The 22,074-nt window shown below is 41.7% G+C and overlaps 1 protein-coding gene across 1 annotated transcript in view; it reads left to right on the top strand.

Annotated features, from left to right (window-relative positions):
- The first annotated feature begins 20,189 nt into the window (after nt 1-20,189).
- Nucleotides 20,190-22,074, top strand: part of HSD17B12 (hydroxysteroid 17-beta dehydrogenase 12) — a 124,500-nt gene continuing 122,615 nt past the window's right edge. The window contains exon 1 of the mRNA XM_080931759.1: nt 20,190-20,425. Within this exon, the coding sequence (XP_080787885.1) occupies nt 20,266-20,425 (160 nt within the window). The 5' untranslated portion in view covers nt 20,190-20,265. The remainder of the gene's footprint in view (nt 20,426-22,074) is intronic.

Below are 22,074 nucleotides of genomic sequence, written 5' to 3'. Positions count from 1 at the left end.
TATGAAAACTTGCATGAGTTATCAGCGTGGGTGTGGACGTGTATTTGATTGTTTTTTGCTTGTACTGAACATTGACCTTGTTTGCAAAATGTGCTTATCAAGCAATTCCAGCTTGTGAAATTCTCCTGTTAGCGTGGGTGTGTTCTTAAACCTGCACAAGTGTTCCCAGGAGTGTCTTTCGGTTGTTTGGATAGGTATACGTACAGAGTTGAGGTGAAAGCTGACGGCAGGGCCGAAAGTGCCTTTATCTTCAGGGGGCAAACGTCTTTGACTTTCCTGGTGCTGAGAAATTGTTTGGATCCTTTTGGAGAATCCTGGTTTGTTGTTACCTATGTCACATTTGGCTCGCAGTGAGTGTCTTTTGTACTGGGTTCTGGGAACACTTGAGGTGAAATGGATCACTGTGTTTTGACATGAAGTGGCATGCTTTCAGAATCTGAGGGTATTAAGATAACATGATTGCTGAGCACATCAGTACCTGTCTTACCTGTCCGTACAGAACTGTGTCTCTATGTCACCGCCAGTATGCACTCTTATGCACATTCTATTTCTATAACCAGGAGTCCTCTACTGCTGAGGATTGACTGGTTTTGCAATAAGGTTTTGAAACTCCAATACCAGTTTTTAGTTTCAAAGGGACTCAGGTAACAAGACTTACAGGGATAGGGAAAAAAAACGTCGCATTGTGATTGGTATTTTGTAACATGTAAAACTGTTCCTTTGTGTGCTAAATCACATTCACATATTGTTTAAGAATGTTTTGTTGTGTGTGGTGAGTCGGGGTTTTCCAGCTCCTTTCATCTTTACATTTGCTTTATACCTGACCACTTGAATGTAATAGAAAAACAGAAGACTTGGCTAGAATCGTATGTGCAATTCTGTTTAAAGTGACGTCAGCCTTATATCCATAGACTCCCTGCTTGTTGGATTGCCAGGCCAGTGAATATTAAGAAATGTCTTCTAAAATGATCGATACTACCCAGTTTTCTTACTGTGTGGTGATGTGGCAGAATGCTCTAATGCTAGCAAACTGGCTTTGTGTCTGGGAAGGCCAAATGTCTACAGTAGCTGGGTTTGCAGGAGCATTCCAAACTATCACAAGCACAGTGCTAATTTGCTTCGAAAGAAGTTACAGTTACCTGTGGCTTGCTAAATCATGCATTAGAAAGCGCTCCAAAGGTGCTTTGGGAAGGTTAAAGGCAAGGGCCTGACTTCAGTAAGACTGGAGATGAATTTAACCCCTGTGTTAGCACAGCTTGCTTGGGTACTTAAAGAGATAACATTTCCCTCTGAAGCAGTGAGGTCTGTAGTCCCCTAGAATCCTGGCATCTAGTCTCCAAAGTCTCCACAGCTTGGTACTGTGCTGTCCACGGTTTGCATTCCAGTTCTGACACTGCTGTGAAAGTTCTCCTGTGTTGCACAGTAGCAACAGCACCAGTTGTTTCAGAAAAGAAAATATTGTAAGACCTGCTTACAACTTTTGTTTATTTCTATTCCTTAAGGCCATACACACTTATTTGGTAGGTGTGGCCAAAAACCTCTTATTTGGAATTTAAAGTTTTACATGGCTTCTCCAAAATTTCTTTTAGTGTGGCATAACACCAGAGATTGGTATATTTAGTTACATTTGTGTGTGTGTATGTGTGTGTGTGTGTGTGTGTGTGTGTGTGTGTGTGTGAACATGCATGCAGAGCAGAGTCAGGACAACCTGTGGATGTTATTTCCCTCTTTCCATCATGTGGGTCCCAGGGTTCAAACTGAGGTTATTGGGCTTGGTAGTAAACATCTTCACCCAGTGAACTATCAATGCCCTTCAAAGGGTAATTTTTATAACCAGTATCTTATAAATGTAAGCTTCAGAAAATTCTAGTGTTTTTCAAAAAAGAAATACAGGCTCTGAAGAGCTAGCTTAGCAGCTAGGAACACTTGCTGCTCTTCCAGAAGACATGAGTACTTGAGTTTGGTTCCGAGCATCTACAGTGGACAGGTTGTAACTCCAGCTCTGGGGATCTGATGCTTCTGGCCTCTCTAGGAACCTGTCCTCATGTGGCACTGGCATGTGTACGTGCACACACATACATCTTTATGGTCTTTAAAAAGTAAAACCTTAAGAAAAACCTCAAACTTTTGAAGATGACAAATATTAATTTTTCCACTTAACTACAGCCAAGATAAATGGGCTGCAATTATATTTGTAATGTTATATTAGTAGGGAGGGGTTTGATAATCTGGCGCCTAGAGTCAGGCTGTTATAATGTCTTGTTTTCCTGTATGTAATGGCTCCAATTCTGAGAATAAGTAGTTTATTAGTTTATCTGGATCAGTGAATGTTTTTATGTGCATGTGTGTATACACATGTTCAGATGTGTGGGCTTATGTGTGCAGGGAGGCCAGAAGTTGTTGTAAGATGTCTTCCTCCACTACTCTCTACCTTATATACTGAGATAGGATCCCTAATATGAACCCCAGAACTCCCTGGTTGGATAGTCTAGCTAGTCAGCTTCCCTCAAATCCTCTGTGCTTTTCCCTAGAGCATGATAGGCAAGTTACCTTGTAGATTCTGGGGAATCTAAACTTTGGCCCTCAACTTGCATGGCAAGCCCTGAACCATCTCCTTAGCCCATCTATGAATGAGTGTCAGAACTGCATAGCAAGATTATGTGTCCCCCATTTAGAACCTGATCTTTACCTTTCATTTATATTACTTGGAAAATAATTGGGTATTGCCATTTGTATAGCTACATATGGGTTTCTTAAGTTTAACGGATTTGGCTTAAAATCTTAGTACTCTTGTAAGTTAATGTGTGTGTGTGTGTGTGTATCTTTGTGTGTCTATAGGTGTGTGTGTCTGTATGTCTGTGTCTGTGTGTCTGTCAGTGTGTGTTTGTGTGAGTGTGTGTGTCTATAGGTGTGTTTGTGTGAGTGTGTGTCTGTAGGTGTGTGTTTGTGTGAGTGTGTGTGTCTGTAGGTGTGTGTTTGTGAGTGTGTGTGTCTGTAGGTGTGTGTTTGTGTGAGTGTGTGTGTGTCTTTGTGTGTCTGTAGGTGTGTCTGTATGTCTGTGTCTTTGTGTGTCTGTAGGTGTGTGTTTGTGAGTGTGTATGTCTTGGTGTGTCTGTAGGTGTGTGTTTGTGTGAGTGTTTGTGTCTGTAGGTGTGTGTTTGTGTGTGTGTGTCTGTAGGTGTGTGTTTCTGTGTGTGTCTGTAGATGTCTGTAGGTGTGTGTGTGTATGTAGGTATCTGTGTCTGTGTTTGTGTGTGTGTCTTTGTGTGAGTGTGTGTGTCTGTATGTCTGTGTGTATGTGAGTGTGTGTGTGTCTGTAGGTATCTGTCTGTATGTCTGTGTGTGTGTGTCTGTAGGTGTGTGTGTGTATGTATATATGTATGTGTATCTCTCTGTGTGTATATATGGTGGGTTTACATGTGCTATGGCTCACACACAAAAGTCAGAGAATATTTTGTAGAGTGAGTTCTCCCTTTATATGGCTTCCGTGGAATGTGCTCAAATCACCAGGCATGTACCAGCATTTACCCAGTGAGCCATTTTCTGGCCCCAGATTGCAGTACTCTGAAAGTGGACTGCACTCTTAACCCCTCCCACGTATGAGGGAATTTGGTTTTTGGTTTTGTTTTTGGTAACTCCGTTGAGCAGTTCTTGAGTGTGAACTTTAAATGACGCAGTGGGTCACATTAGCATCAAAAATCTGATCAAGCCTGAAGATATTTAATTTGTTAAGCTTTCTCTAATGCATTCTATTTGTTGGTTCTCTAGTATGTATTTCCAAAACAGAATTAATTAGTTTTGGTCTTCAGAGCATCAGTAGCATCACCATCGTAACCACCATCATCATTGGTTTTTTGAGAAAGGGTTTCTCTGTGTAGCCCTGGCTATCATAGAACTTGCTTTGTAGGCCAGGCTGGCCCTAGATTCAGAGATTTGTCTGCCTCTGCCTGCCAGTGCTGAGTTTAAAGGTGTGCACCACGATTTTCAGCTAAGGCCTTATTACTTTCTAAAGGCAGAGTGTGACTTATCTTTAACGGCCAGGAGAGAGCAAACAAGTTACTTTCAGGACACTGAATATATAGACGAGCCTGACTCATTCCCATAGGTAAGAAAGTGAGGTGACATACATTCACATTACCACTTAAAGGCTTTATGTCCTATGGCATCAGTGACCATAAATGATCATTTTTGTTTGCTTCTGCCTAACTGACTTTTCCATTGAACTTTCTACTTCAGTACTGTTTTATGGTTCTAGAACTTAAATGAGGACTGGGTTGGTGTTCTACACTTGTGATCCCAGCCACAGGTTTGGGGTCAACCGGGTTACAGAGTATAGCATTGTCACAATACGTTAAATGACATATTTATTATGATTTTATTAAATCAGTGTTTCTCCCAAAATCATGTGCTTTGACTGATTAAAAACATTCGTCATAGGAACATGATGACATTAATGAGGAATTCTTGTCCTCTTATATTTTTATACTTAAAAGGCTTTAAGTGTTTTATTCTAGGAAAAAAAACATGAGTCAGTGACTTTGCTAAGTCTTACCAGAGTTTGATCTATAAAAAGAAAAGAAAGAAAATTTGGGATAGAAGCTGTAGTTTCCTTTTTCTGCAATGTAGACATCGTACTGTGAAGACAGATGTATGGCTTGCCTGTTTTCAAAGGAAGTCTAAAGACCTAGGAGGTGGGGCTCGTGGGGAAAAGGGCTTGCTGTACAAGCAGAGAGACCTGGACTCAGATTCCTAACGTCCACATATAAAGCCCACTTACAACCAGTTTATCAGAAACAGTGAAATGAGGGTTAATTTACAGATCCCACCCTGTCTCTGCACACATGGGCTCACAAGGACAGGTGCACCACCCCCTTACTGGGGCATACACCTGTGCCGCACACTCATACAAAGAATCGGATGAGATAAGTACACTGTGGAAGTTTATTAGGATGATGTAAGAAATCGTGACTTGAGTCATCAAGGTGGCTCAGTGTAGATCAGGCCACTTGCTACCAAACCTGATGGTCTGATTTCAGTTTCCGCAACCACACGGTGCTAGGATGGAGCTGACTCAGTTCGTACCCTAACCTCCACGTAATTGTGTGCACGTACTCGGGTACGCATTTATAAAAGTTTTTAAAGTAAAGTTTTAATCAGCGAATGAGACTGGGAGCCGTGGCTCCCGCCAAAGAGCAAGTACTGCTTCTGTAGAGGACTGGGGTTCAGCTCTGGGCACACACTGCTTCTGTAGAGGACTGGGGTTCAGTTCTGGGCACACACTGCTTCTGTAGAGGACTGGGGTTCAGTTCTGGGTGCCCACTGGTCACTCAGAGCCTGGAGTTCAGTTCTGGGCACACACTGCTTCTGTAGAGGACTGGGGTTCAGTTCTGGGCGCACACTGCTTCTGTAGAGGACTGGGGTTCAGTTCTGGGCGCCCACTGGGTCACTCAGAGCCTGGGATTCAGTTCTGGGCGCCCACTGGTCACTCAGAGCCTGGGGTTCAGTTCTGGGCACCCACACTGGGTCACTCAGAGCCTGGGGTTCAGTTCTGGGCACACACTGCTTTTGTAGAGGACTGGGGTTGAGTTCTGGGTGCCCACTGCTTCTATAGAGGACTGGGGTTCAGTTCTGGGCACACACTCGGTCACTCAGAGCCTGGGGTTCAGTTCTGGGCACACACTCGGTCACTCAGAGCCTGGGGTTCAGTTCTGGGCACACACTGTGTCACTCAGAGCCACCTGTACTTCCTGTGGCCTCCATGGGCACCTGCACTTGGGTACACAGAATTTAAAATTAAAAGCCTGAATTCATAGTAGGATAAAGTGGCTCTGCATCCTTGCTAATCTAACAGTGCTTGCAAACTACTTTCATAGTGTAGAAGAGACCCCTAAGTCCATACTATTTAATGTTTCCAGAGTTTTGTAGAGGTTTTGTTTAGTTGTTTTTTGATGAAGCCATATATTTTTCGATGAAATTGTTTTAAAAGAGTGGCCAGTTTTTAAGTGTTTCATTACTGCCCAACAGTACAGAGTATGGATAGTGTATGAGGGGAAAGAGCCTATTGAACTAAATGGTTAAGATGAGACAGTGATTTTAAACTATTCTGAACCATTTACTAGAATTCTTTTCTAGAGAGAAGGCGCAGAGGTCAAAACACTCACCTGTCTTCACAAACTGGAGTCTGGTTCCCAGCACTGACACTGAGCTATTCACAAGCAGCATGGCCGGAGGTTCAGTGAATCAGACACGCCCACTGCGGCCTCTTCATTCACACGCAGAGATAATGCATCTTAATTTTTTTCTGATGAATTTTCTATTTTTATATTTTATAATGGCGTCAATTTTAAATGTATGATGACCTATTCCTAGGTAAGATTCTTTATAGCTTGTATTAATCTTACTTATTTTATAACAATTTACACTTTTGTTGTGGGTGGTGTATGAGTGAGTTCAGGCACATGTGTGCCACAGTGCACACGTGGGAGTCAGTTTCCGGGAGTCTGTTCACTTTCCAGTATGTAGGAAAGAGCTTCCTTGTTTGCTCTGAGCTGTGTTCTCCAGGAGAGCTGACCTGCAGGCTTCCAACTTTCTGCCTCCCATCTCTTAGGAATGCTGGGAATGTCTAGTCCATGCCACAGTTGGCTTCCCTCCTCAATTCCTGTGGGTTCTGTACTTACAAAGCAAGTGCTTTTATCTGCTGAGGCATCTTGCTGGTTCCAGACCAACTTTGGAGGCACATGATTCTTTTTATCCTAACATAACATTTTTAAAAGGAATTAAATCAACATGCATTTAATGCCTTTAATCTATTTGAAGATGTGTTCTAAAAACTTGGAGAGGCTGGAGAGATGCTACTCTTCCAGAGGAGACAGGTTCTATTCCCAGCACTCACATGCAGCTAACAACTGTCCCTTACCCTCTTCTTGGGTACCACATGTATGTCATACAAACATATGTAAGTAAAACACCTATACATGAAAATAAAAAACCAAAAGAAATTTGGAGGTTCAGGGTGGTGATTCATACCTATTGCTCCAGGATTTGGGAAGCCTAGGTAGGTAGATTGCACTCGGGGCCAACCTGGTCCACAGAGTGTGTTCCAGGTCTACCTAAACTGCAGAGTGAGACTGTCTTAAACTCAGAAAGCAATATAGCTGGGTGTGGCGGTGTGTGCCTTTAATTCCAGCACTTGGAGGCAGAGGAAGATTGAGAGCTAGCTAACTAGGCAAGTTTTAGGACAGTCACGGCTGCAAGATAACCTCGCCTCAAAAAATAAAAACAAAACACAGATATTAAAAAGAAAAAAAAAAAGGCTTGAGCCTGAGATAATAGTTTTCATAAATCAATAGGAAAATATAGAAAGGGACAGCTGTGGTTTGACCACTGGTAAAGTAAAAAATGTCAATGACGATGTGGCAGATTATGTCTTCTAAAGATGGCAGCTACACTGTCTCCCTGCTCAGCTGCCGTTCAGCAACATGACATTTTATCAAAAAAGGGCTGGTGGTACTCATTGGTTCAGCATGTACTTACGCTCGATGCCCATGGTTCAATTTTCCCAACCTTGAAAACAAAACTGGGCTTTCTGCTTAACTTACACCTGCTTCCTGCAGTGGCAAAGCTACCCGTGTGTAAGAAATGTCAGCCTGAAATCACCCCTGAGAACTCTAAAGTCACGTGAAGATGCCCAGGAAAGACCACAGAGGATGTCATTAAGTAGTGAGGGGGAGGAGCATCTCAGACATGGACAATAAGCTCTTCCGCACCAGTGCCCTGTATGGCAGAGTGAGTCTGATGGACCAGCGAAACACACCCCAGTTCTAGCCTGCAAAAACCATCAACAAAACACTTTAGTATAAGTTTGTAAGGTGTGGGATGGCTTGCTTACAACAGCAGGTAACAGGAACAAAATCTGGGCAAAGGAGTGTATATTTTATAATAGAAAGCACAAGGGTATATTTACCTCTAAATTTGGAAACTAACTAGTATTTATATGAGACAAAGAATGTCAAGGTCATAAAAATAACAAAATAAAGGTTCCTATAGAAAAATAGTCCCAAGATTACAGACAGGCAGTTTTTAGGAGAGTGAGTCTGATGAACTAAGAACATTAAAAAAAATATGTACTCATGGTCATTAGAAATCAAAGGATCCCAAATTAAAATGACAGTATTTTTTTATATCATGTTTAGTTCAGTAGACTACGATGAATGAGGGAAAAGTCTTGGGGATTATGAATAAAGTGGTAGATGAAATTTGTAAAGAAACAAATGCAGCCAGGCAATGGTGGTGCCTTTAATCCCCTCACTCAGGAGGCAGAGGCAGATGGATCTCTAAGAGGTCAGCCTGGTCCACAGAGGGAGTCCCAGAATAGCGAGGGCTACACAGAGAAACTCTGTCTTGAGGGGGGATGGGGTGGAGAATGAAAATAGGAAACGGAGCAACACAGTGCTGACAGCAGAGGCTTATAAAATGACATTCCTCACTGAAGTTTGGCGACATAATATAGTGGCTGTGTAAGCAGTAACATGCTTCAGGTAGAAGCAAAAGGGGACCACATATAGTTGCAATACATGGCCTTTAGAAATATTGGACTAGAGAGATGGATCAGTGGTTAATAGCACAGATGCCTCTTCCAGACAACCTGGGTTTGGTTCCCAGGGCTCACAGGTCAGCCCACAACTACCTGTAACTCTGCAGCTCCGATTCCTGCACACATGTGTTGTACCTTATTTAAATAAGGTAAGTATGTATTTTAAGATAGAGTTTAGCAGAAACAATAAGTACATTTTAAATGCACATAAGAGTGTCTGGCAAGAGACTGTTCCAATAGATATATCAGACATGTTGGAATAGCTCCAAGGAGACCCATGGACAGCTAATAAAAGAAAATCATGGCCAAAGATGTTAATTCTGTTGGATTTGAGTATTGTTACATCCTTTACTAAGGATTGTATCAAGTCCTTTAAAAATGCTCCTGTTCTCACAAGAAACCAAAACTGCTAAAATAGCACCAATAAAAATATGAAATTCTAGGCTTCAGAGATGTCTCAATGGTTAAGAGCACTGACTGATCTTCCAGAGGTCAAGTTCAATTCCCAGCAACCACATGGTGGTTCACAACTATTTGTGGTGAGATCTGATGCCCTCTTCTGGTGTATCTGAAGATAGCAACAGTATTCACATCACGTACATAAAATAAATAAATAATTCTTGAAAAAAAAAATAGATTTCTCAGTGTGGTGATTTGAATATGCTTGGCCCAGGGAGTTGCCAGTCTACTAGGAGGTGTGGCCTTATTGGAGGAGGTGTGTCATTGTGGGGGTGGGCTTTAAGACCTACCCGCCTGAGGACAGTCTGCTCTTGGCTTCCTCTGGCTGAAGATGTAGAACTCTCAGCTCCTCCAGTGCCATGCGTGCCTGGAAGCTGCCGTGCTCCTGCTTTGATGATAATGGACTGAACCACTGAACTGTAAAACAGCCCCAACTAAATGTTTTCCTTTATAAGAACTGCCTTGGTCATGTGACTTGTACAGTGGAAGTGAAGTTGCTAAGAGGAATGAGTACCTATGTAATAAATGACATACATGCTTGTGGACTGTTAGAACTAGGAAGCCTGCATGAATCAATAAAAGCCTATAAACAGTCCCAATCAAAATGTCTCGTGGTCTACATATTTTATGAAATAAAATAGCTGATTCTAAAATATGGGTAGAAACTCAAAAGCTCCTCCAAAGTAGTCAAAACAAGGGAAACAAGTTGGAGGATTTAATATTACCTAGTTTTAAGACTCCCTTTGAAACTTCTGAAATAATCAAGACACTGTGGCTCTTACAGGATGGTGAATATATGAACTGGTAGGATCATTACAGAATGGACATAGACATATAACCCCAAGGGATTTCACACAGATTTGAAATGGTCACACAACTAATTGTAAGAGCTAATTTTTTTTTAGAAATTTGTATACTCCAATAAATTTGAAAAAAAGAAACATGTAACTAAAAAAGAGAAATTTGTAAACTTAAATTGTGCAAAGTCTTCAATAAGACATAGAAAGCAAGAATTGTGGCAAAAAAAATTGGACTTCACCAAAGTTAAGAACAATCACAATTATGTTTTGATTATGTTCTATTAAGAACATAAAATGTAAGCCATACATATGGAAAAATTACATGGTAAAAAATGTCCAAGATCAAGTGATGATGATCCCAGCACTTGGGGGCAGAGGCGGGCAGATCTCTGCTAATAAGACGAGCATGGTGATCTGTTCCATTGCATCCCTCCACACTACCTCCTGCTGCTCTCTGGTCTCAGCAGTGGTCACCGTCCTGCAGATCCCCGCCCTGGACTCTGTTTACATTCCCAGCATCCTGGTAAAATCCGGATTCTAGAGGCTTGTAACTCATCAATCAGATTTATATCAATAAATTCCCACTCCACAAAATGACCACACAATAAACTCAGATCCAACTGATACTGGTACAAACTGCCCACCTAGATAAGACAAATTGTCCTATTATCCATCCCTATTAAGATATTCATAGCTACCGGTGACGATTTGAAGTCACACAGAGATAGATCATCTTCCTCCTCCAACTTGCCTTCTCCCTTTCTATTCTCTGCCTTTCCAAAACTTGGTCCCTACCTATCTTTTTCACTGCCCAGTCACAGGCTTTACCTTCTCTTGTGCCTGCCCTCATCTGCATATCAACCACAACAGATCTCTGTGACTCACGCCTAGGCTGAGGCCTGGATGCCTCTGATAGGTACGGCCACCACTGTGGATTCATGTTTGCTATTCTGACTCTACTAAACTGGACTGCTGGTGTATCCATGAAGTGTTTGTGTGTGGATTGAGCTTCTGCTACTGACTCCTGTAAACTAAACTGCTGTTCACAGGAGTTCAAAGGAAGGTTAGAACGTCTAAGAACCATCAATGTAAATAGGCTTTGAAAAAATTAAAGTTACACTCTGTCTGTCCTGGGACTTGCTTTGTAGATCAGGCTAGCCTCAAACTCACAGAGCTCTGCCAGCCCAGCACTAGCTAACAAGACATAGCACCAAGATATGTGTATGTGGAGTGACTATAGAAAGGGCACCAGCACCTATGGGACACTTGGTAGTTTCTTTTAAGAATAAATACTACGAAATTACCCTCGGTTTCCCCTTCCATATTTCTTACCCAAAAGAATTAAAAGTTTTGTTCACTCTTTGAAATAGGCTGGCCGTCCAATGAGCTTCAGGGACCTGCCTGTCTCTACCAGCAGCCCAAGGTTATAGATTACAGATGTGTACCACCAAGGGGCCTTTTCAGTGTGTTCTGGGGATCTGAATTTAGGCTTTCATGCTTGTCAAATGGACACATCACTAAGCCTTCTTCCCAGACCTAGTTTTTGCTCTTCTATTTATTTTCAAACTGGCAGAGACTAATAAACAATTTATTCTCTCATTAATAAATAAGGATTAAGTGGGATTTTGTGATAATATATAAATATTTAAAGATACAGTATATCAATATATAATTTTCTTCCCATGGGAAATGGATGAGATTAAAATTTTAGACCCAAATTCTTTATTTACAAGATCACTGATTTCCTTTATTATAAAACCCACTCTAGGGGCTGGAGAGATGGCTTAGCAGTTAAGATCACTGACTATTCTTCCAGAAGACTCACATTAAATTTCCAGGACCCACATGGATGCTCACATCTGTCTGTAACTCCAGTTCCAGGGACTCTGACGTCCTCATGCAGGCAAAACTCCAATGCATGTGAAATAAAAATAATTAAAATTAGATGAATGTTGATTCTGGGTTTACATATCTTCCATAGCACTAAATACAAGGCCTAGACTAAATGTAAGAGTATTTTTTAAAATATACTTTTAAGTATAGTTTTTAAAAGTTAAAAAATAACCACTCTAATGTATATAAAATTTTAACTGGTGGTGTGCCTTTAATCCCAGCAATCAGGAGGCAGAGGCAGGTGTATCTCTGTGAATTCAAGACCATACTGGTTTCAGGGCAGCCAGGGGTACTTAGTGAGACCATCTCAAAAACAGTTTTTTTCTCCTCCTATTAGATTAAGATACAGTTTATATCATAAAGCAAAGGAGACTGGATATGAGGCTTAAACAAGGTCAGAATTGTGATTAAATTTAAATTGGAGTCAGTAGATTCCCTGGGGATGTAATGGACAAGGTGAGAATATCACGGCCAATAAGCAGCTAGCTGCTCTCATCTAGTGGCAGAACTACTCAGCAGGTTTGCGGTAGTGTGTGGGTCACAGGGATCATTGAGAGCTCTCACCTGCAGGCAGGCAAAGAACGTTACCTGCATCCCATTTGAATATCTAATCCACGGTCAATAAAGCCTGGGAAGTTCTGGGATTTTTCTCTACCTCGGTGTCAATGAATTGAGGAAGTATGATGGTGTCCCCTCCCTGGCATTGGCAGACTCCAGGACAGCAAGAAGGGATCTAAAGAGCATAGGAAACATTAAAAACAATTGGAAATCTTTTTTTACTATCAGCTAAATACTTGAAGCTAAAAAAGGATTGTTAGTAGATTGCAGAAATTTTATTTTTATTTTTGTGTGTTTATATGTGCAGTGTGTATATGGTTTATGTTCTTTACATGAATGCAGGGGATTTGAACTCATTCCTCATGTTTGTGTAGTAGGCATATGTACCCAGACGAGCTATGTTTTCTATGTACTTGGGAAATGTATTCAAAATTGTGATCTGTCCACAATCTTTGTTTTCCCCTTCTATAACTTTGCAGGGAATTAGATTTCTATAGCAGCCCTCCTTCCTATATTAAAACCAGCTTATCTCATCTCTTCTATGAATAAGAAGTAGTCTTTGGAAAGCAAATTTTTTGAACATTACCATTTAAATGATTAAAATATCTCACTCATGAAATGACAAATGAGTAGCTTATTCAGAAGGACTTGGTGAACACATTGACGTTAAGTCTCTTGCTCTTCTTGTAAATCAGACCAAAAATAGATTCATGCTGTGGAACTTTCCCAAAGACTGTTCATCCATAGCCTTAATAAACACACATGATATGCAGGGATAATGAGGTACGAAACTAGTCACCAATAAGATAATTTCTGAGTGATAACTAAGACCAAATATAGGTTGGAAATAGAAACCAACACCCTAGGATTACTCAATTATTGATAAAAAAAAAAAAAAAAAGTTTTTCTAAGGGCTGGGGGATGGCCCAGCAGTTAAAACACTTGTGCTCAAGTAAGTATTAAGACCCCACATAAAGTCTTAGTGGATGTGGTGGCCACTTGATCCCGGAGTGCGGGAGATGTAGACAAGATCTCTGGAGCAAGAGGGCTGGCTAAAGGGGCCAAATCAGTGAGTTCTGGGTTCAAGTGAGAGACCCTGCCTCTACATGGAGGGTGCATAGTGATCAAGGAAGACTCCTGATATAGCCCTCTGGCCTCTGTACATTCACACACATGTGCACATGAGGAAAAGGAAGCTTCTCTCAGACTGAACCTGTGGCTATGACATTTTATTTACAGGTGTATAACAGCTATTGTCCGTGTGATAGCATTATTCTTTCCTTCTGAACATGTATAACATGAGTATGTCAGAGCCACATTTGGGTTTTCCATTGCAGTCAACTCTAAGTCAAGACCTGGCACCATATGGTGGCTCATGATTATCTGTAACTCAAGTTTTATAGGATCCAGTGCCATCTTCTCATCTCCTAGGGCACCAGGCACAGACATGGCACACCTTCATATGTGCAGGAAAAACACACATACTTTTAAAAATTGTGTGTGCATGTTTTTAAGAAAAGGAAACCTTGTTATAGAAATGGAATCTGGGGACCACATAGAAAGGACCCTATGATTTGAATACACACAAATACATTTGACATTCAATTTTATTTTATGATCAGTTACAGATGATCACAGATTAGTGGCTTAAACCAATTCCATATATGCTTATTACTTATTATTAGAGACTAGAAACCCAGTGTGGGTCTCAGTAGACTGAAATCAAGATGTCTACACAGAGCATATTGGGGCAAACTATACCCAAACATTAGTCCCACCATATTACCAGAGTGTTCAGATCAGAGCACCTGGGTCCTGGCATCCCCAACAAAGCAAGGCTCAGCAACCCATGGTCAATACTTCAATTAAAGAGAGAAGCAATTATGAAAAGCAGAGAAGACATTCATTTTCCCTCTAGCTGATATTCTAGGGATGATCCCAATTTCATGGTGACCATTGTTTCAATAGTCAATAGACCATTGTTCAATAGTCTGTTAGGCAAGAGGGAGACACATGTGTCTCTGTAAAGTAACTTCATTTCTCAGGCCAGGAAGAGGAGTCAGTTGGCGAAGTGCTTGTTGTACAAGCGTGAGTCCTCATTTCAGATTCCTAGGATCCATTTAAAACACGAGTGTGTATCACATGCCTATCACTCCAGCACTGGGGAGAACAGTCAGGCAGATCTCTGGAGCTCATTAAGCCATCCTATCCAAATTTGTGAGCTCCAGGGTCCATAAGAGACTCTGTCTCAAAACTAAGCTAAAGAGTAATGAAGGGAGGTACTTTGGCTTAAACACACACACACACACACACACACACACACACACACACACACACACACGTTTCTTTATTTCTTCCCGGCTTTTTCAGTTGTCAACAAACTTTAGCACTCCTTGGCTTGAGGCTGCACCACTAATCCTCTATTACCACTTGGCCTTTTTCTCTCTAGCTCTCTGTATTGCTCCATATCTAACTCTCTCCATGAGGGCTGATAGGATTTAAAGCTATCTATAGCCACTATAAAATCACAACAACTTCTTTATATTCCCAAAGACCCTATTGCCAAACAGGGATATCTGTCACAGATTGGAAGGTGGCTAGCTCTTCTGAGGAGACATATTGCAACTGATGACAGGTTTTTCAGGGAACAGACTCTGAGGCTGAGATTTGCTTACTCAAGATCTATTATGGAGCACTCTGAGGACATCATCTGTAAGTCAGTAAGAAATAAAGGGTTAAGCTGAACAAGTGATTCAACTTCTGAGACCATTTGCAATATAGGCCTCAGGCAATCTGACAGGGACCCCCGAAGCTAGGAGTACTTTCCAGAAGTTTCTATACACAAGGTATAGTTTGTCTCTATAGTATAGACTCTAGTTTGTCTGCATCTACCAGTCACAGAGTGCAAGCTCCCATAGCAAAGGAGGCACCTCTGCTGGCCAAGGATAATGCTTGGGGGACACAGCTGTGGGCCTTCAACAACCAGCACTCTGGATAATGGGAGAACAAATGTCCTAGTCCTGTAAGGAAGAGCTGGACGGATGCCCCAGCATCCATTATATGATGCATACGAAGCAGAACTTAAAATTAAGACAAATTAAGCAGTGTTATGTATCTGTATATCTCTTTATATAGATATATAAATATATGTATTTGTAATAAAAGTGTGTTTAGGATAGTTCTTGGGTGGTTAGCTTGCCATTTTCCTTTATAGTTGCCTTTATAAATAACATTTTCTTTTTGTTCTGAGACAGTTTTCTTATCTAGCTCAAGCTGTCTTCGAACTCTGGACCCCTCTGTCTTAACCTTCTAAGTGTTGTGCAAACACTACCATGCCCATGTATAACTAGTTTTTAGTTTGCACAGTCTTTGTTTGCACCAAATATATTTACCAAGAAAATAAAGAGAAAGAGAGAGAAAAAGAACTAGACAAAAGCAATAGAAATCAAATGAGTAAGATTCTTTGGGAGGGAAAAACAATCCGTCAGCAGATTCTGAGTCCATTGTGTACATGAACATTTAGGTGAAGAAAAATACACAAGTACAGACAAAGCAGGAATACACATTCCTCTGTATTCTTTGTGTTTGCTTGTGGTACTGTTTTAATATTTGCAGGTTTTGTCTGGCAGCAGCACATGGATTTTTAAAGCACTGATGTTTGCTTCCCCTTCACCTAGTTGAAGCTGGCTTAACTGTGGCTCTGATTCTTTTTGAGGATATCTGGAGTCATTATTAAATCTGGTGATACAATACAGTAAAGCAAGTACTGGGCAAGACTGATATGCCATGATACATCAGCTACCAACCCGGAAAGGTGGTAAATGGCTTGGCACACTTTTCTCTTATTTAAGTCTGTATGAGCCTGTGAATTGGAAAAAAACAATAAGGGAGCTATTAAAGCTGTATTTTTATTTTTTAGTACAGTTATTTACAGTGTGTGTGTGTGTGTGTGTGTGTGTGAGAGAGAGAGAGAGAGAGAGAGAGAGAGAGAGAGAGAGAGAGAGAGAGAGAGAGAGAGGGCATGTTTGTGTAGGCCAGAGGGCAGCTTTAGAGACTTGGTTGGCTCTCTTTACCGTGTGCATCTGAGGGAATCTAACTTAGGTCACTGGGCTTGGTGCCAAGCACCTTTACCCACTGAGCTATCTCACTATCCTTAAAGCTGTATCAAATGGACTAATGTAAGTTTTATTGAAAACCATGTTTATAGAAGTAGCCAGGAATCGAGTTCAAGTTCTGTTTGAGCAGAAAAAGCCCTGAAGTTTTTAGGTGCAGAATGTCTTGTGGGATAAGAGTGATCTGGCTGCTGACATGTCATCCAGTGAGTGCCAGGGTGGATTTGGCTGATCTAGTTGGCCAGGTTAATGCTCTCTTCTCCTTTCCTCCAGAAGGTGTGCGCATAGTGGAAGAGGCTGTTTCTCTGATAAAGGAGGTCTGACTTTTTAGTCTTCTCTCATATATTAAGTATCGACAGGCAGTCTCCTCTCCCTTCTCTCAGTCCAGATCTGCTCCTCTACCTTCCATCTCTCCCACCACGTAGTCCTCACTCTAGTCAAAGGCCTGTGAACAGCTGCCCATTCCTGCTGGACCTTCGAATGAACTCCCAAGACATGATTCTTAAGCTAGACCATGACATCAGGGGTCTCTGTAGAAGAAGTTTTACTGAAGAGCTGGTTTATTTGAAGTATGAGGGGGGCTGATGTGTCTGAATGCAGTAATGCATGGGAAAAGACAGGAAAAGTCAAAATCCTTCTGGCAATGTTGCTGCTTAAGGGAGCCAAACATTAGCTTCTAATTAACTTGATACTAAAGGTAGTATTTGTTTTAAATTAGTTTGTTCATCATAGAACTTTTCTTTTTCTCAACCCAGGATTGGACAACTGGATGTGAGGATTGAATTAAAGCTCATGGTGCCCAGCTGGTTGGCAGAGTGCTTCACCAGGACAGAGGAAACTGGCTTTGTCGGTACACACTTGAGATTCCAGCACTCGGGAGCTGGAGTCAGAGAACCAGAAGCTCAGGTATAGAGGCTCATGGTCAGCCTAGACCACATGAGACCCTGCTGAAAGCAAAAGCTAAACTCAATGTATTGAACTATATTTAACTTAAGACTGGGTAGTGCAGTAAATGACAGAGCTGTTACAAAGAGTAATAAAGGACTGGGCTCTTGTCTCCATTGCTAAGCTATGCTGGTATTCTTAAAAACACCCAACTTCTATGAAGTTCCCTAATTATGCATATTTCTTTTAGACAGTGAAACACTCCTGGTTTTGCTGTGGAAACTGACTATGAATTTGTATAAATTTGTACCAAATTTAGAGAAACTGCCAATGAACTTCAATGGAAGTCTTTGTGCACTATTACAATGCAATGCTGTTCATTCATGTTGTTTACATTAAAGACTATTTTCAACTTTAAATCTTTTAAATAAATAATTCTGAAGTCCCAATGTGGTTGTGTCTTCTTTCCCTCCCTCCCTCCTTCCCTCCCTCCCTCCCTCCCTCTCACTCTATCTTTTTTTCTTTCTTTTCCAAACAATATATGTAGGTAAGGCTGGTCTTAAACTCACAAACACCCACCTGCCTCTGACTCCCAAATGATGATATTAAAGTCATGCAGCACTATGCCCAGCTTCTTATAAAATGTTTAATAGTAATTCTACAGCAACAGTATTTGTTTGCCAAAACAGGTTCAGAGAGATGAATAACGAAGTTGTTACTAAATTCTAGGATAAAGCCACTTGAGGTTTGCATTAGTTAGCAGTAGCACAGCTAAGAAACCTGCCATGGTCTATTTTGTTTACAGAGTGAACAAGACTTGCTAAAGAACTGGTTATGAGAATTTCATAGAAAAGAAGGCCGACCCCTAGGTTTTGCATCTCAGAGAAATCATGAATAGTGGTCCATTTAAGGAAATGGGGAAGAAAAGGGAAAGATGTGTCTTAGTTACTGTTCTATTGCTATGAAGAGATAACATGCTCAAAGCAACTTATATGAAAGCATTTAATTAGAGGCTTGTTTACAGTTTCAGAGGGCAAGGACACAGACAGCATGGCAGGGAGCAGGCAGGCATGACTTGGGAGAAGCTCACATCTGATCCACAAGCAAGAGACAGAACTAAGTTGGAATGCCATAGACTTTTGAAACCTCAAAGCCCACCCCCAGTGGCACACCTTCTCCAACAAGGCCTCACCTTCTAATCTTTCCCTAACCATTTTATCAACAAACACATGAGCCTATGAGGGGTATTGCTATACAAACCACCAGAAAAAGTATATGAAGGCAGGTGTGTAGTTTTATTTTTAAATATATTAAGCTTGAGTTGAGAGTGTAGCTCAGCTAATACAGTACTTGACACGCATTTACAGAGCCCTGAATTCAATCCTCAGTGCTGAATTAAGGAAAAAAAAAAAAAAGACATGGCGTCATATACCTGGAATCCCAAACCTCAGGAGGTGGAGGCAGCTTGGGATATTTTACATCCTGTCTCAAAACAAAAACAAATAAAAAATGTATTGGGCTTGAGTGGAGATACTGAATGTACACTTGGACCTCTTAAGTAGAGTCTCTACAGAGATTCCATTTGTTTATTTTGTGTTTGTCTCCCTGCCCCCTGGAACTTTGCTCGTTCGCCCAGGCTCTTCCTGACATCAGATTTTTGTGTCCTTTTATAACTTCCTTTCAGGGCAGGGGAGATTGCTTGGTGGGTAAAGTGATGGCTGGTAAAGTATAGGGCCTGTTATCAGACTTAGGGCACAGCTTGAGTGTCTCTCACAAGTCAAATAGTGGAGAACAAAACAAACCAAACAAAAAGATTTGAGAAGAGGTAGAAAGAGAACCAGTACTTCCCACCAAAGCCATGCTTTAGGTTCTCACGAGCAGTTATGGTTTAAGAATGGGCCAGAGTAACACATATCTAAGTAACACATACTAACACCAGTAAAAGTGTGGTCCATCCCACTGGCCCCTCATTGCCTTCCCTGTAAGGTGTTCTAGAGTTTCCCCAAGTTTTAGGCAAGTTTTAGGAAGGGGTGGATGAGTTCCTGTTTTGATTCCACTATTTTGATAGTCTTACAGTCAAAGTAAAGAACACAAATACCTCTTTAACATATCTACTCCTGCTATCCTCCCACAAATCTCTGGTTTTTACTGGACCAGGTACAGTAAAAAAAAAAAAAGTTTCCCAGAATTGCTCCCTAAGCTGTGTTCTTGTAGAATACTTTTCATTCATCTTACAACTGTTAATGCTACTATGTGGTAGTTTTCTGGAATTCTGAATTACTGGGATTCTAAATTGGGAAATTTTCGGAAGTTAATTGTGGAAGCTAAGACAGTCAGTCATCCAGAAAATGGAGCGAAAGCGTGCAGCTCAGACAAAGGAGAACCGTAAACCTTCATCCGAAAAGCTCAAGGAATAAAGAGGGGTCCGAAAGCGCTTATTACAAAGGCGTAAACATAAGCACCGCTTCTGCTCCTAGCGGACTTCTACTACAACCTTCCCTTTCCGGTTCCATTTCTTCCTGAAATGTGAGCGAAACACAGGTTAGGTATCACTGGCCAATCAGCGCGCAGTCTTCCGTAGTCGTAAGGGCCGCCTCTGCCAATGAGAGATACTTGCGCTTCGGTGGTGCGACGTAAAGTTTGTGGGCGGAACCAAACCTTGAGTGGCTTGTGAGCGAGCCACTGTCTTAATACGGAAATGCAACGCTGCGCGCGCCAAAGGGGAGTGTGGGCGGGGCTACGAAACGAATGTTAACCAATGGGAAACACAGTACGTTCACAGGAAAGGGAAATCACCAATGGCCTTATGGATATAACTATGTGGGCGGGTCTTAGGCCTAAAGCGTTCAAAGAGCGGCGTTTGTCGGCGTTTTCGCCGTAACGGTCGGCGCCGCCTCCTCGTTTCATTCATTCGGCCCCCCCTTCCTCCCCCATTCACGGTAGTAGTGAGGCCTAGTCGTGAGCTATGGAGAGCGCTCTCCCGGCGGCCGGTGTCCTATATTGGGTGGGCGCGAGCACCATTGTCTACCTGGCCCTGCGAACCTCGTACTCGCTTTTCAGGGCCTTCCAGGTTTGGTGCGTGGGCAACGAGTCCTTTGTCGGCCCGCGGCTCGGAGAATGGGCAGGTGAGTGGAATGACAGCCGCGACCACGCCGTGGCCCTCGCTCCCGGGCCGCTCTCGCTCAGCGAGCCAGCTCTGGAGCGCGGAAACTTCTTCAGACCCTGAGCCCTTCAGACTAGCCGGCTCTGGGGGATCTGATCTGCAGCCTGGTGGGCACGGAGAAGACCTTCCTTAACTCCCCGGGCTTGTCCTGTTGGAGCCATTCAGGGAAGGCGGCCAGAGTCAGGCGCATTGTGCACTGTCCCCCCACCCCCTTTTAAATAAAGTTTTTCAACTTGTCTTGAAAACTGGCTCTGCTATGGATGAGAGCATAGGTGAAGATAGGAAGGGTTGCAGGGACCACGAATTTCAGAAGACCTGATCTTGGGAAACTTGAGTCTCCAGTTACTTATTGCAACACAAAAACAGAATTGTGCTTGTTTGGTGTAATTAACAAGACCTTTATTTTGGGAGGTGGAGGTGATGTCGTAGGGAATTCTGGAGTTTCAGTGAGTAAGAAACGCTGTTCTGGGAAAACGGCAAATCTTCATATCGTAATTAATACTTTTTGCAAGAGTTTGAGGAAAAGTGTCTGCACAAAAAGTGAGCAAAACACGCGAACCTTGTTTGTTTCAGTTGGCAGATTTTAAAAATGAGAACAAAGGTCATATCAGAGAGGTTGAGAAAGTAAGTCCTGGTTCTGCCCTCTCACCTTTGTTTCTATTTGTTTGAGAGGAGGTTTTCTTAACAAAACCCAACATGTAATCATGATGTATATGTGGTTCTCTGGTGTTTTGTAATTCACTCAAACATTTTATAGAATTTTGGGGTGCGGTTGCCTGACTAATCATAAGACAAATCATGTTACTTTTCAGGTTTGTTCTGATCATTAAAGAAAATTTAAATAACTTAGCAGGAAAGGCATGACAGCTAATCTTTTGGGACAATAACCTAATAATACGAAAAATATTCAAAGTAGAAATGAGCTTGTGAGCCCTTTCCTTGATGTGAGGCAAATAGTGATTTTGTACAGCTTTTCAGAATCACTTGCTATCTTTCATAGTCCCTTGGAAAAAGTGCTCACTGTGATTAAGATTATATAATTTCACAATTGACTCGGCCAGTTTCTTTGTTGTCAGCTTGGAAGAACTTGTTTATTGGTTTATTAATTTTTACTTTTTTAAGTCAGTGTGGCAGTAATCCCATAGGAAATCCGTTATCCAATAAAGTGAATCTTGCAAAGAAAACCCAGTGTTACTTTGGCTTTATTATTGTAAATTGTGTATACAGTCTAAAACTCGGTCAAAGGCCAGGGTTGTGACAGTGCCATCAAAAGTAGGTTTGTCTCCATCCAGATGAAGGGAAGTGGGTAAGTTAGGGAAACATTTCTGCATGTAAGACTTAGAAAAGAAATTTGAACTAGAACAGTGGGACATGAGAGAGAGCCATGGTGTCATAATGGAAGTGAAATATTGCTGGGGTCAGTTTACTTGGGTTTTGGATTATTTTATTTTATTTATTTTTTGGCCACATTTTAAATGCTTAAGTGAAAGAAATGATGAACAGTCTAGCTTAGCAGGTACAGGCACCTGGCTTAAACTTGACAGCCTGATTTCCACACTCAGGGCCGCCTACAGAGGAGGAGGAGAGACTGACTCACGAAATTGTCCTCTG

This window comes from Micromys minutus, assembly GCF_963924665.1.
Source record: "Micromys minutus genome assembly, chromosome: 17".
Taxonomy (NCBI): domain Eukaryota; kingdom Metazoa; phylum Chordata; class Mammalia; order Rodentia; family Muridae; genus Micromys; species Micromys minutus.
This window is presented reverse-complemented; position numbering and strand designations above follow the sequence as displayed.